General features: G+C 51.5%; 1 protein-coding gene across 21 annotated transcripts in view; it reads left to right on the top strand.

Moving 5' to 3' along the window:
• pnpla6 (patatin-like phospholipase domain containing 6) overlaps positions 1-16,033 on the top strand; it is a 194,259-nt gene that overhangs the window by 158,215 nt on the left and 20,011 nt on the right. For all 21 annotated transcript variants that reach the window (XR_015074306.1, XM_085971499.1, XM_085971497.1 and 18 more), the window contains 3 exons: positions 4,113-4,229; positions 7,437-7,524; positions 13,102-13,259. Coding sequence is in view for 20 of the 21 variants with exons in the window: in XM_085971499.1 (XP_085827625.1) it covers positions 4,113-4,229; positions 7,437-7,524; positions 13,102-13,259 (363 nt within the window). In the remaining variant the exon portion in view is untranslated. The remainder of the gene's footprint in view (positions 1-4,112; positions 4,230-7,436; positions 7,525-13,101; positions 13,260-16,033) is intronic.

Below are 16,033 nucleotides of genomic sequence, written 5' to 3'. Positions count from 1 at the left end.
GAAATGTAGGAAATGCTCACTTTTGTCTACTAATGTAGACCGCTCACTATTTTGACCCCATTTTGCGGATGCACAGAGGTGAATGACTGCTTTATTGGCTGGTCCAGCCAAGAGCCAGAAACACTGTGCAAATGGAGGTTGGCAGGCCTGCAGTTGTTACCTTAATGTGGCTGGTATTGAAGGATGTGCACGATCCTTGCTGCTAATGAGGCGTCGTTTTATAGCGTTGATGTAGCTTATGCAATTAGGAATGTAAATGAGAGTGTCTCTTCACCAGGCCAACTAATAACGCCAGTATCTCCATTTCTGTATAGCTTCTGGCATATCTGGACTGCACAACAAGCTCCAACAGTCAGGGTGGGAGTACGTGTTCATATGCAACATTCGCCACAACACTTGCGGCTGTCGATTTGCTCAACCACATCGCACCTTCACCTTTGATCCCCAGAAAACCCTTGCTCTTTCCCACCTTGGTGGTTCTGGCTGGTATGGCCCCCACCATCACTAGTGTATTTGTCGCACAACTGGTTCAACTGATCTGTCGCCAGATCTGGCTGGACCACATCAAGCACCATCTGGCCTCGCTCTCATCTGCCAAAACCAGGATTATCCTGGAGACCAAAGAGAACACCCGACTTTTTCTCCAGCACCAACCATTTTCTAAACCCCCCTCTACCTCACCTCCAACAATAAGTGCAAGGAGCTCATGGACTTTTTTGTCCCTGATATTGAGACATAAGAACAAAAAATAGGAGCAGGAATAGGCCACTTGGCCCCTCGAGCCTGCTCCACCATTCAATAAGATCATGGCTGATCTTGGGCTCAAAGCCACTTCCCTGCCCGCTCCCCATAACCCTTCACTCCCTTATCTTTCAAAAATCTGTCTGTCTCCAACTTAAATGTATTTAATGACCCAGCCTCCACGGCTCTCTGGGGCAGAGAATTCCACACATTTACGACCCTCTAAGAAAAGAAATTCCTCCTCATCTCAGTTCTAAAAGGGCGACCCTTTATTCTGAAACTATGCCCCCGAGTTCTAGATTTCCCCACGAGGGGAAACATCCTCTCTGCATCTACCCTGTCGAGCGCCCTCAGTATCTTATGTTTCAATAAGATCACCTCTCATTCTTCTAAATTCCAATGAGTATAGGCCCAGCCTGCTCAACCTTTCTTCATAAGTCAAACCCCCTCATCTCAGGAATCAACCGAGTGAATCGTCTCTGAACTGCCTCCAATGCAAGTATATCCTTCCTTAAATAAGGAGACCAAAACTGTACGCAGTACTCAAGGTGTGGTCTCACCAATACCCTGTACAGTTGTAGCAGGGCTTCCCTGCTTTTATACTCCATCCCCCTTGCAATAAAGGCCAACATTCCAGTTGCCTTTTTGATTACTTGCTGTACCTGCATGCTAACTTTTTGTGTTTCATGCACAAGGACCCCCAGGTCCCTCTGAACTGTAGCATTTTGTAATCTCTCTCCATTTAAATAATAATTTGCTTTTTTATTTTTCCTACCAAAGTGGATAACCTCACACTTTCCCACATTATACTCCATCTGCCAAATGTTTGCCCACTCACTTAGCCTGTCTATATCCCTTTGCAGATTCTGTGTGTCCTCTTCACAACTTGCTTTCCCACCCATCTTTATCATCCGCAAACTTGGCTACATTACACTCGATCCCTTCATCTAAGTCATTAATGTAGATTGTAAATAGTTGAGGCCCCAGCACTGATCCCTGTGGCACCCCACTAGTTACCGTGTGCCAACCGGAAAATGACCCATTTATCCCGACTCTCTGTTAGTTAGCCAATTCTCTATCCATGCTAACATATTGCCCCCAACACCATTCGTTCAACTGCCTCTGCCGCTTCCCCCCCTTCTCCTAGCCCACCAAACCAAAAGATCCCACTGTCTGAGGTTGAACCAGACTGTTTACAACTTTGGTGTCGTGTTTGACCCCGAGATGAGCTTCCGACCACATATCCGCGCCATCACTAAGCCCGTCTATTTCCACCTCCGTATCATTGGCCGACTCCGCCCCTGCCTCAGTCCATCTGCTGCTGAAACCCTCATCCATGCCTTTGTTACCTCTAGACTGGACTATTCCAACGCACTCCTGGCCGGCCTCCCACATTCTACCCTCCATGAACTTAAGCTGATCCAAAACTCGTCTGCCCGTGTCCTAACTCACACCAAGCCCCGTTCACCCATCACCCCTGTGCTCGCTGACCTACATTGGCTCCCGGTTAAGCAACGCCTCGATTTTAAAATTCTCACCCTTGTTTCCAAATCCCTCCATGGCCTCGCCCCTCCCCATCTCTGTAATCTCCTCCAGCCCTACAATCTTCAGAGATCTCTGCGCATCCCCGATTTTAATCACTTCGCCATTGGTGGCCATGCCTTCAGCGGCTGAGGTCCTAAGCTCTGGAATTCCCTCCCTCAACCTCACTGCCTCTCTTTCCTCCTCTAAGACGCTCCTTAAAACATGCCTCTTTGACCAAGCTTTTGGCCATCTGCCCTAATATCTTACGTGGCTCGGTGTCAAATTTTGTGTGATCACGCTCCTGTGTACCGCCTTGGGATGTTTTACTACGCTAAAGGCACTACATAAATGCAAGTTGTTGTTGTTATCCCTGCTCGCCACCTTGCTGTAAGGATGAGCAAATCTGAAGACCGTTGCAGTGTTTTCTGCCTAGCCCAGACCTATTACAGCGTGACCACACACCTAATGCATTAGAAGGATACACTGCAGCCTCACATCAGGCCCATTGGGTAATCATTTTTCAGAAAATGGTGCAAATGTGCTGGTGTTGATGGGAACGGTACCTGCGTTCAGGGTTCACTGGAACTGCGCAGTATTCCAACGAGCAAACTCCAGGGCCCATATTTTAAATTATAAAGTTGTGTGTGTCAGTGAACCTTTATAATCAGCGGTTCAGCGTGGAGCCTGTGGATTTGATTGCTAGACAACGAGGTGGCCAGGTCATTGAATAGTGCGCTGTCAATGGCGATTGCACCAGTGCGGCTCAGTTGGTGACACTCTTACTGGTACCGTCCACAAACTTAACACTCGCGGTATAGTTGTGCTGATCTATGGAGCATATATTTTGAGAAGATTGTCGTGAGTCCTGAGCCCTAAAGATGTGCATTGGCCACTGTTGACTTCAAGCAGCGACAGAGTGTTGCCGACCTGGCTGAGATGCAGGGAAGTGGCGATGTAAACCTCGGCTTTCAGGAAAGATTACAGCCCCGAGAGCTCCCCTCTCAGCTGACGAATGGTTTACAAAGGCTGGGGGGGGCGGGGGAGGAGGGTAATGGGAGAAATGAAAGTAGAATAGCTGAAAGGAGAACAGAAAATGTCTGCTGAGTTCTGATTTAAAGAGGCTCTCTGTAAGGGCAACAACTTGAATGGAAGCAAATTTGCAGGACGATGGTGAACGAGCCGGGGGGAGTGGGACTAATTGGAGAGCGCTCTTTCACAAAGAGCCGGCACAGAGACCACGGGCCAAATGGCCTCCTCCTGTGCTGTATGATTCTAAGATAAGGTCGCCCTCCAAATTGGGCACAATGCTTCATGCCAATAATTTGCTTTGGTTCCCTTGTGTTGCTTGGATTTTCAATTTCCTGTGGAGCTGAGAATCTGAGGGTATAAAAAAGACTAACGGAAGCCAGAAAGACTCCATTTTTGCCTTCAAGTCTACATTAAACCCAATTCCACAGATTACTCCCGGCTACCTGGGGTGATGCACCATTTGGGGATGGCTCTCAGCTTCAACCAGCGAATCGAAATGATATTTGAAATTCATTTGCCGGAATGCGTTTCCAGGGCACGTTCGTTCTTTGAGTCGTTAGTGTTTCAAAAAAGCCATCAGCTTTGTAGCTTAATAAAAACCCATGAGTCAGAGCTGTCACAGGAGGAGGGGAAAGTAACCCATGAATTGGGAGCGGTGCCCTCACTCCTTTCCCCCCCCCCCCCGCCCCTCATTTGCTGCAGGCCTCTGGGGCAGCACCACTGCCGCCCCCAAAGTCCATGTCTGCTCCTCAGTGACTGTGTATTGTTTTGCCGCATGGTATTATCCTCATCTTGGCTCATTTCCTGGCTGCCCGCAGAACGTTGGCTATCAGTACGCGAAGGTGGTGTTCGGCGGATGGAGCAGGGGAGATATTATCGACAAGATGTTGAAGGACAGAAAGTCAGTCGACTATTACGAAATCAAGAAGAAGAATGTGAGTACAGTTCCCAGCACTTAACTCGCCCCAATTAAAATGGACAGCCCCTTCCAACGGGCGGAACGCCATCACCATTAACATTTCAAAGTTTCCGCCTATGCGTCTTAAATCCGCTGTTTATTCCGTCCATAAACAGCTGTGTTCACTCAGCAGATCGCAGCTTGTTTACTGCAGTAAAAGCTGCACTCGTGTGTACCTGTAAATAGCACCTCTTTAAAAGTGCCTCTTTTGCACCATAAGCTGCAGTAGAGCACTAGTAGGGTGCTGGCGAAGCACTGCCCCGCTATACCGGCCATCACATAAAGTGGGCAAATCTCGCTCGCACGATCGCCCCCGCTGTAAATTGCACTGAGTGTCCCGTGTTTGTGTGTTCACTGCAGCCAGGAGGGGTGAGGTGGGGGACCCAAGTCTGACCACAGCGCCTCCGGACTGTTTGTGTTTTATTCCTGCCATCGTATCTCTCTCTCTCTCTCTCTCTCTCTCTCCATCTCTTGGAATCACAATTTAGAAAGGGTAACATCCGAATAATCAGATATCGTAGGGCACTTGTCTGTCCCTTCACCTGGTCTGTAACCTGATGCCACTCACTTGACCACCCCCCCCCCCCAGTAAATGGCGGTGCTGTGGGACAGGGACAGACAGCGCTGAGTGCAGCCTGTACCAGATTCAGAACTCTGAGCAAACACATTCCCGAATCCCTCCGTACGGGCAGGAGGCCCCCGGTACAGCCAAGGTGATTGCCACAGGAGACCGGCTGAGTCAAACGTCAGGCACACAAGCTGGAAATGCTGGAGACACCGAGCAGCTCAACAAGCATCTGTGGAGACAAACCGTAGGCTAGTGTTTGGGGCAGGCCCGTGAAGCACCGGCCTGTCCTGTCCCTACTGCTTGAGCAGAACTCCAGGGGTTAGCCACTTGGAGCGACCTGCCCCAGAATCCAAGCCTGTATAGAGGCAGGAGCCTGCCTAACTCTTTCCTTGTCCTAGCAATACTCCTGGTGTGTCTGAGTCTGTGTGTCTCTGACTCTCTGCCTGTGTGCCTGAGTCTCTGTGTGTCTGACTCTCTGCCTGTGTGCCTGAGTCTGTGTGTGTCTGACTCTTTGCCTGTGTGCCTGAGTCTCTGTGTCTGAGTGTGTGTGAGAGCATGCGCGGGTCTGAATGTGTGCACGCCTCCGCTTCTGTGTCTGAGTCTCTGTCTGAGTGTGTGCGCGCCTCCGCGTGTCTGAGTCTCTGGGCTGGATTTTGATTCTGGAGGTGTGTAGGAGGTGGGACTACAACTTTCAGGGTTGTAGTCCCGCCTCCATCGAGTTGTGGCCAACCCGTGCGATTTTCACTTGATTGACCTTGTTGAGCCCGCCCAGCAGGCTCAGCAGGCAATTAAGGGCCACCTGGCAACAGGTGACATCACAGATTGACATTTCATCTGTCAAGACCTTTTGAAGGATGAAATATCATCATTTGACAGCTCTTTGAAGCTATCAAACACTGACAATCTGTACACCGAAGTTAATTCCTTCCTCTCAGGCTGATTTAGAGATCTCTCCAGAACAGAAAGCTGAATGCTGCAACTTTTGACAGCTCGCGGCCATTCTGCTTTCTGTGCCGGTGAGATGAGGGACTCCCGAGACCTGAAGGAAGGAAGGCTGTAAAAGGTAAGTAAAACTTCTTTAAACACTTTACACACACCAAACACACTTACCTCTGCACTCATGTACCCATCACTCACCTGAACACCGGACATCTCGACCCCTCCAAGTCCTTCAGCCCGACGGTCCGCCTCGCTAACTTGGCGTGGTTTGGAGCCGTCGGGAATCCCACACTTCAGGAATAAAAATAGGGGTTAGGCTAAAAACTGCCTGTTAACTACCCGTTAACAGGCAGTTAATTGGCACTAATCCCCTACCCGCCTCGGGGAGGCGGCTCCCAGCACAGGTCGGGTATCCGCCTCCTTTGAAACTGGCATGGAGGCAGGTTGGGGCAGGATGGGTTCGTGCCCCCCGATTTTGCGATTTTAACCCCCCACATGCCTTCAATCCCGCCTCCACGGCCCAATGAAAATCCTGCCCTCTGCGTCTGTGCGTGGGCGCGCGCGGGGGTCTGAGTGTGTGTGCGCCTCCGCCTCTGTGTGTCTAGTCTGTGTGTTTTCCTCTTTTTAAGTAAAAGTGGGTTGCATCCTGTAAGAATTATCCCTGTGGCCCTCTCACTACAGTAACTTAATGCCTGAACCAGCCTGCTCTCTGTCAATTCTGGCCTCTTGAACATCCTTGATTTTAATCGCTCAACCATTGGCGGCCGTGCCTTCAGCTGCCAAGGCCCTATGCTCTGGAATTCCCTACCTGAACCTCCGTGCCTCTCTACTTCTCTCCCCTCCTTTAGAATGCTCCTTAAAACCTTCCTCTTTGACCAAACCCACCCCACACCCCAAAACAGATCATTGGCCCTGGTTACTCCCATCACCTTTCAGCCCCAGGGCCCAGTTTCCCTCCCCTCAGTCAATCCCCAACCATCCATTTACCGTCCATGCCAGGTCGGGCTCTAGCTTGCCGTTCACGTTCTCACCGAGCTCCCCGTCCAGCTCCGGGGCGAAGATGCCCGTCAGGTCCCCGGCTCCGGGCCCAGTGCCGGCCAACAGCGAGCGGGCTGGCAGAGCCAGGCGGCGACTCGCAGCTGGAAGTCGAACCTGAGGCCCGTCTGCCAGCGCCTTTCGTCACCGCTGCCGCCGTGTAAAGGGACAGAAGCCCGGCTCCCGGTCCTGGCCGCGAAGCCAGCGGCACCTCCAGCGGGCTCGGCCGGCGGAGATGTGATCCGGAGCCTTTCAGGAGGAGGGGGGGCGGGGGGCTCCGAGCGCGCGCCTCACCCCTTTATAGGGTTTTATAAAGTGAATAAAAATCCGCTGGTATAAAATCTAGGCCCGCTCCCCCAGCGGCAGTTTCAAGGCTTCCCCCACCCACGACTTTTAAAATCACAGGTTGTATGCGCGGCTTGGAAAAGGCTGAAGTCGCTGAAGATGACGTCACGTCATTAAACTGAAACTGCGCAGGCGCGAGAAATTCTAAAGGAAAATTGTGACTTTTTACAGCTGACTCGCGAGATCGCGGGTCGGGGCAATTTTTTATTAAAGACCGCAATTAATTCACGAGTGTTGACATGACTGATTCTGACGCTGTGCTGAGGCTGCTTTACTGCGATATGCTTTCCCTTACAGGCCTTTATGTCATCGAACGCTGCGTTCACTGACCTCGCCGAGATTGTCTCGCGGATCGAGCCTCCCAAGAGCTACAATGTAGCAGACGGTAAGCTGGCCGCCCTCGGGAAGTTTCTCTCTGAGAGAGTATGTTTTTTCACCATCTCAATATTCAACATGAGCTGACCCAGAAAGGCGAGCACACAACACACGCAATGGGATTGTCGAGCGAGGAGCAATACTTCAACAGCTTGTCATTCAAATGGAAAGTTCAGGTCCATTTCGAGGTAATCCCTCTTTCACCCTGGCCTGACAGCAGGCACAAACAACTGGAGGCTCTGTAAATTATCAGTCTGTTTCCTGCAGTTCATGGGCCCTATGTGCAGTAATGGAGCTTTAACCCATGGTCGCTAGCTGAACTGCTACATACTCTCATGAGCAGCTGGCTGGCGAGACTGGGACATCTTGTTGACGATCTGTGCTCTGGGTGTAGTGCACGATCTGTGCTCTGGGTGTAGTGCACGGTCTGTGCTCTGGGTGTAGTGCACGGTCTGTGCTCTGGGTGTAGTGCAGGGTCTGTGCTCTGGGTGCAGTGCACGATCTGTGCTCTGGGTGCAGTGCACGATCTGTGCTCTGGGTGCAGTGCACGATCTGTGCTCTGGGTGCGGTGCACGATCTGTGCTCTGGGTGTGGTGCACGGTCTGAGCTCTGGGTGTAGTGCACGGTCTGTGCTCTGGGTGTAGTGCACGGTCTGTGCTCTGGGTGTAGTGCACGATCTGAGCTCTGGGTGTAGTGCACGGTCTGAGCTCTGGGTGTAGTGCACGATCTGTGCTCTGGGTGTAGTGCACGGTCTGAGCTCTGGGTGTAGTGCACGGTCTGAGCTCTGGGTGTAGTGCACGGTCTGTGCTCTGGGTGTAGTGCACGGTCTGTGCTCTGGGTGTAGTGCACGATCTGTGCTCTGGGTGTAGTGCACGATCTGTGCTCTGGGTGTAGTGCACGATCTGTGCTCTGGGTGTAGTGCACGATCTGTGCTCTGGGTGTAGTGCACGGTCTGTGCTCTGGGTGTAGTGCACGGTCTGTGCTCTGGGTGTAGTGCACGATCTGTGCTCTGGGTGTAGTGCAGGGTCTGTGCTCTGGGTGTAGTGCACGATCTGAGCTCTGGGTGTAGTGCAGGGTCTGTGCTCTGGGTGTAGTGCACGATCTGAGCTCTGGGTGTAGTGCACGGTCTGTGCTCTGGGTGTAGTGCACGGTCTGAGCTCTGGGTGTAGTGCACGGTCTGAGCTCTGGGTGTAGTGCACGGTCTGTGCTCTGGGTGTAGTGCACGGTCTGCGCTCTGGGTGTAGTGCACGGTCTGCGCTCTGGGTGTAGTGCACGATCTGCGCTCTGGGTGTAGTGCACGATCTGAGCTCTGGGTGTAGTGCAGGGTCTGTGCTCTGGGTGTAGTGCACGATCTGTGCTCTGGGTGTAGTGCACGGTCTGTGCTCTGGGTGTTGTGCACGATCTGTGCTCTGGGTGTAGTGCACGGTCTGTGCTCTGGGTGTAGTGCACGGTCTGTGCTCTGGGTGTAGTGCACGATCTGTGCTCTGGGTGTAGTGCACGGTCTGTGCTCTGGGTGTAGTGCACGGTCTGTGCTCTGGGTGTAGTGCACGATCTGTGCTCTGGGTGTGGTGCACGGTCTGTGCTCTGGGTGTAGTGCACGATCTGTGCTCTGGGTGTGGTGCACGGTCTGTGCTCTGGGTGTAGTGCACGATCTGTGCTCTGGGTGTAGTGCACGATCTGTGCTCTGGGTGTAGTGCACGGTCTGTGCTCTGGGTGTAGTGCACGGTCTGTGCTCTGGGTGTAGTGCACGATCTGTGCTCTGGGTGTAGTGCACGGTCTGTGCTCTGGGTGTAGTGCACGGTCTGTGCTCTGGGTGTAGTGCACGGTCTGTGCTCTGGGTGTAGTGCACGGTCTGTGCTCTGGGTGTAGTGCACGATCTGTGCTCTGGGTGTAGTGCACGATCTGTGCTCTGGGTGTAGTGCACGATCTGTGCTCTGGGTGTAGTGCACGATCTGTGCTCTGGGTGTAGTGCACGATCTGTGCTCTGGGTGTAGTGCACGATCTGTGCTCTGGGTGTAGTGCACGGTCTGTGCTCTGGGTGTAGTGCACGATCTGTGCTCTGGGTGTAGTGCAGGGTCTGTGCTCTGGGTGTAGTGCACGATCTGAGCTCTGGGTGTAGTGCAGGGTCTGTGCTCTGGGTGTAGTGCACGATCTGAGCTCTGGGTGTAGTGCACGGTCTGTGCTCTGGGTGTAGTGCACGGTCTGTGCTCTGGGTGTAGTGCACGATCTGTGCTCTGGGTGTAGTGCACGGTCTGTGCTCTGGGTGTAGTGCACGATCTGTGCTCTGGGTGTAGTGCACGATCTGTGCTCTGGGTGTGGTGCACGGTCTGTGCTCTGGGTGTAGTGCACGATCTGTGCTCTGGGTGTGGTGCACGGTCTGTGCTCTGGGTGTAGTGCACGATCTGTGCTCTGGGTGTAGTGCACGATCTGTGCTCTGGGTGTAGTGCACGGTCTGTGCTCTGGGTGTAGTGCACGGTCTGTGCTCTGGGTGTAGTGCACGATCTGTGCTCTGGGTGTAGTGCACGGTCTGTGCTCTGGGTGTAGTGCACGGTCTGTGCTCTGGGTGTAGTGCACGGTCTGTGCTCTGGGTGTAGTGCACGATCTGTGCTCTGGGTGTAGTGCACGGTCTGTGCTCTGGGTGTAGTGCACGGTCTGTGCTCTGGGTGTGGTGCACGGTCTGTGCTCTGGGTGTGGTGCACGGTCTGTGCTCTGGGTGTGGTGCACGGTCTGTGCTCTGGGTGTAGTGCACGATCTGTGCTCTGGGTGTAGTGCACGACCTGTGCTCTGGGTGTAGTGCACGATCTGAGCTCTGGGTGTAGTGCACGGTCTGTGCTCTGGGTGTAGTGCACGATCTGAGCTCTGGGTGTAGTGCACGGTCTGCTCTGGGTGTAGTGCACGATCTGTGCTCTGGGTGTAGTGCACGATCTGAGCTCTGGGTGTAGTGCAGGGTCTGAGCTCTGGGTGTAGTGCAGGGTCTGAGCTCTGGGTGTAGTGCACGATCTGAGCTCTGGGTGTAGTGCACGATCTGAGCTCTGGGTGTAGTGCACGATCTGAGCTCTGGGTGTAGTGCACGGTCTGTGCTCTGGGTGTAGTGCACGATCTGTGCTCTGGGTGTAGTGCACGGTCTGTGCTCTGGGTGTAGTGCACGATCTGTGCTCTGGGTGTAGTGCACGATCTGAGCTCTGGGTGTAGTGCACGATCTGTGCTCTGGGTGTAGTGCACGATCTGTGCTCTGGGTGTAGTGCACGGTCTGTGCTCTGGGTGTAGTGCACGATCTGAGCTCTGGGTGTAGTGCACGGTCTGCTCTGGGTGTAGTGCACGATCTGTGCTCTGGGTGTAGTGCACGATCTGAGCTCTGGGTGTAGTGCAGGGTCTGAGCTCTGGGTGTAGTGCAGGGTCTGAGCTCTGGGTGTAGTGCAGGGTCTGAGCTCTGGGTGTAGTGCACGATCTGAGCTCTGGGTGTAGTGCACGATCTGAGCTCTGGGTGTAGTGCACGGTCTGTGCTCTGGGTGTAGTGCACGATCTGTGCTCTGGGTGTAGTGCACGGTCTGTGCTCTGGGTGTAGTGCACGATCTGTGCTCTGGGTGTAGTGCACGATCTGAGCTCTGGGTGGTGCATGATCTGAGCTCTGGGTGCAGTTTCAGTGCTGACTGGGTGCAGTTTCAGTGCTGACTCGGTGCAGTTTCAGTGCTGACTGGGTGCAGTTTCAGTGCTGACTGTGGGTGCAGTTTCAGTGCTGACTGTGGGTGCAGTTTCAGTGCTGACTGGGTGCAGTTTCAGTGCTGACTGGATGCAGTTTCAGTGCTGACTGTGGGTGCAGTTTCAGTGCTGACTGTGGGTGCAGTTTCAGTGCTGACTGTGGGTGCAGTTTCAGTGCTGACTGTGGGTGCAGTTTCAGTGCTGACTGTGGGTGCAGTTTCAGTGCTGACTGTGGGTGCAGTTTCAGTGCTGACTGTGGGTGCAGTTTCAGTGCTGACTGTGGGTGCAGTTTCAGTGCTGACTCGGTGCAGTTTCGGTGCTCTGTGCTGCCCATGCGTGCAGTTTCAATCTGCCTATCAGTGCAGCGAGCTGAGTGTGTCATACACCACTGTACATTAGGGTGGAAATCACTTTTAGTGGGAGATTTCTGGTTTGCGAACCAGAAATGTTTGTAAGCTGGTCACTTTTGTAGTCCTGGATGGCTCTTGAATGAATCCATGCCCTAGTCCCTGCAGCAGAGTTGCCAACTCTGTGGACATATTCCTGGGGGTTTATCACATGACCTCCCGCCCCCACCGCTGGTCCCCCAACAAGCCCACCTGAATTGTAAAGCGAGCCGTCTCTTCATTGGTTGATTCTGGACTGTCAGGCAAACAGCTTCTCTCCACCCCCCCCCCCCCCCTTCCGCCAATATTTTTAGAACTCTTAAACAGATGCATACAAACAAAATGAAAAAAATCTCCGTTTTCTTTCAATTCCCCAACGATTTTTATCCCGGGTTGCTCACGGCAGTGTCCTGGAGATTGGTCTTTACAGCTGGAGACTCCCGGCCAATCCTGGAGGGTTGGCAAGCCTGACCCTGCGGCAGCACCGGTTTAGAAACGAGCTGCGGTCTACGTACAGAGTGCGTGTCTGACGTTGGACTGGTTTAGAATCTCGTCACTGTAACCGTGTTGGCCGAGTCTCATTGTGCTGTCGATGGAGCCATTTCTGTTGTACTGTCATTAAAGAACTGGTTGTGAGTGTACGGAGTGAGTATTAGATCCTGTAACTCCTCCACACTTAATTTGTGAGTGGTGCCCAGTGCTAGTTCATTTACCCTTTAGTGACACTTGGTGCTTGCGTGATCTAATTGTGATATCTGCTAGTCAGTCGCCTGTTTTGCAGAGACAATCTCAGTTTAAATTCACGTAAAGAACAACCACATCCAAACCTTACTGAGCGCAGATCTAGTGCAAATAAAAGGCACTCTGCATCATCTGGGTGCAGACTTGGTGCAAACGATTTCAAAAAAGATACAGAAGTGCAAAAAAGATTTCCAGGGTTGATACCAGAACTGAGCGGTTATTCCTAGCACAGAAGACCAAACAGAAAAGACGAGGCTGCGGGGTGAGCTGGTCCTTATATAATTATGATGAGAGGGCTCGATAGGGTAGACGTAAAGAAGATGTTTCCACTTGTGGCCATAAATATAAGATAGTCACTAATAAATCCAATAGGGAATTCCAGAGAGACTTCGTTACCCAGAGAGTGGTGCGAATGTGGAACTCACTACCACAGGGAGTGGGTGAGGCAAACAGCGCAGATGCATTGGGGAAGCTGGATAAACACGAGGGAGGAAGGAACAGAAGGATGAGATGATGGGGTGAGATGAAGTAAATAGAGTAGGAGGAGGCTCGTGTGGAGCATCAGGCAAATGGCCTGTTTCTATGCTATAAATTCTATGTAACTTGCCTTTCCTAACCTGAGAGCAAGGTTTGTATCCAGACTCTCGCTCCGTTTCCACCTGTGTCTGAGACCCCATGAGAGAGGTACTGTCCTGTTGATGGTAGTGAGAGGTGTCCAGGGAACTTGTCACTGAAGCGCTCTGTGTTTTCTTTATCTGCAGAAGAATCGGATTATCTGACTGAATATGAGGATGATGTGGTGGATGCAATGAGGGAGGAGGACGAGGAACATGATGAGATGGAGGAGCTGGAAGACCAGGAGCATTCAGAGCAGGACCCCCCAGCTACAGAATGGAGTCCGCAATCTGCTTTTCAAACGGTAAGTGAAGAACAGAATTGTTACTTTTGCAGAATTTTTCATCCGCAGATGCTGCATGTTCATTGTGGATTGAATACCCTTCACAATCGGACAAGCTCCTACAACTTTAAGCATCCAGTGAAGGATTGAGACGTTACGAACGGGAGGAGGCCATACAGCCCCTCGAGCCTGTTTCGCCATTCAATTAAACTCTGGCTGATCTGCACCTCAACTCCATTTACCCGCCTTAGATCCTTATCCCGTGATACCCTTACCCAGCAAAAATCAATCGATCTCAGTCTTGAAAATTTCAATTGACTCAGCATTTTGTGGCAGAGAGTTCCAGATTTCCACTAAAGAAAGAAGAAAAGAAAGATTTCGCATTTCTACAGCACCTTTCACAACCTCCGAACACCCAAAGCGCTTTACAGCCAGTGAAGTACTTTTTGAAGTGTACTCGCCACGTAGGAAAATGTGGCAGCCATTTTGCGCACAGCAAGGTCCCACAAACAGCAGCGTGACAATAACCAGGTAATCTGTTGAGGGTTAAATGTTGGCCTGCACATGTTTGAATGATGCCATGGGATCTTTTGCGTTCACCTGAGGGGGCCTCGGTTTAACGCCACATCTGAAAGACGGCACCTCCGACAGTGCGGCACTCCCTCAGCACTGCACTGGAGTGCCAGTTATGACTTTGTGCTCAAGTCTCTGGAGTGGGACTTGAACCCACGACCTTCGAACTTGGGTGAGAGTGCTGCTCACTGAGCTACGGCTGACACCTACCCTTTGCGTGGAATAAGTGCTTCCTGATTTCACTCCTGAATGTCCTAGCTCTAATTTTGAGACCGTGCCCCCTTTTTTCTAGATTTCCCCACCAGAGTTCCTCTGTAATAACGACAGAAAATGCTGGAAAAACTCAGCAGGCCAGGCAACATCCGTGGAGAGAAATTAGAGTCAATGTTTCGGGTCAAAACCCTTTGTCAAGACTAAAGAGGCACAGGGAATGAAATAGATTAAGAGGCCAGGCTGGGAGAGAACAAAAGAGAAGAGACATTAAGAGGTATTAAAACCAGACGAGATGGTGATCGGACTAATGGAAACAAAAGACGGCTCCGATTAGGTGTGAAATGCGCTGGCAGAATGGGAGACAGCTGCCATGTGGGAGAGAGGGGAAAAAAAGGAAAGGAAGTGGGGGGGGGAAACCAAAACAAAGGTGTGGATAAAAAATATAAGTAAAAATGTAATAGGGGCCGAGGTTATGATCTGAAATTGTTGAACTCGATATTGAGTCCGGAAGGCTGTAAAGTGCCTAATCGGAAGATGAGGTGCTGTTCCTCGAGTTTACGTTGAGCTTCCGTGGAACAATGCAAGAGGTCAAGGACAGTGAGGTCCGAGTGGGAATGGAGTGGTGAATTAAAATGACAGGCGACCGGAAGCTCGGGGTCACCCTTACGGACTGAATGGAGGTGTTCCGCAAAGCAGTCACCCAATCTGCGTTTGGTCTCCCCAATGTAGAGGAGACCTCTGTATATTGAATCCCTTTATCATTTTGCACACATCAATTCGATCATCTCTCAACCTTCTAAAGTCAGGGAGTACAAACCGATAGCCCTTGGTTGGTTGATGAAATCGAGGTTGGATATGCCACGTGAGTCTGCTGCACCAGACCACCCTCCCTTCCACCGTGTGTCCTGATGGAGATTTGTTGCTGGAGCTCGGCTCCAATGGGCAGCCCTCCAGCGCCTCACCCAGGTGTCCCTTCCTCAAGTGTGAGCTTCAGTGCAGGGGGTTTTGGGGGTGGGGGGTTGATCGCAATGAAGAGGACCACAGCCGAGAGATCCTGACCCCAACATCCGCCCGTGCTCTTCCCAGCGGCGGTCAGCAGTGGGAGCTCGAGCCCAGTCCCTTCCTGCACCGTCCCCGCCCCCCCAACCCCAAGCCCAATGCAGCCTATTGTAGCACGAAACCCACGCTGAGTGGGCCCAAAGTAAACCTGAGGATTGGGAGCAGTTTAGGATTCAACAAAGGAGGACAAAGGGATTAATTAAGAGGGGGATAATAGAGTCTGAGAGTAAGCTTGCAGGGAACATAAAAACTGACTGTAAAAGCTATTATAGATATGTGAAGAGAAAAAGATTGGTGAAGTTAAGCGTAGGTCCCTTGCAGTCAGAATCAGGGGAATTTATAATGGGGAACAAAGAAATGGCTGACCAATTAAATACATACTTTGATTCTGTCTTCACAAAGGAGGACACACACAACCTCCCAAAGATGTCGGGGAACATAGGGTCTAATGAAAGGGAGGAACTGAAAGAAATCAGTATGTGTAGGGAAATGGTGTTAGGGAAATTGATGGGATTGAGGGCCGATAAATCCCCAGGGCCTGATAATCTACATCCTGGGGTACTTAAGGAAGTGGCCCTAGAAATAGTAGATGCATTGCTGGTCATCTTCCAAAATTCGATAGACTCTGGAACAGTACCCATGGATTGGCAGGTAGCTAATGTTAGCCCACTGTTCAAAAAGGGTGGTAGAGAGAAAACGGGGAATTACAGACCAGTAAGCCTGACATCGGTAGTGGGGAAAATGCTAGAGTCCATTATAAAGGATGTAATAGCAGAGCACTTGGAAAAAAGTGACCGGATAGGACAAAGTCAACATGGATTTACAAAAGGTAAATCATGCTTGACTAATCTACTGGAATTTTATGAGGATGTAACTGGTAAAATAGATAAGGGAGAACCAGTGGATGTGGTGTATTTGGATTTTCAAAAGGCTTTCGATAAAGTCCCGCA

Source organism: Somniosus microcephalus, chromosome 31 (genome assembly GCF_052327205.1).
Source record: "Somniosus microcephalus isolate GS21.2 chromosome 31, FLI_Smic_1.0, whole genome shotgun sequence".
In the NCBI taxonomy this organism is placed as follows: Eukaryota; Metazoa; Chordata; class Chondrichthyes; order Squaliformes; family Somniosidae; genus Somniosus; species Somniosus microcephalus.
The sequence above is the reverse complement of the archived record's forward strand: the minus strand, read 5'-3'. Positions and strand labels throughout refer to the sequence as shown.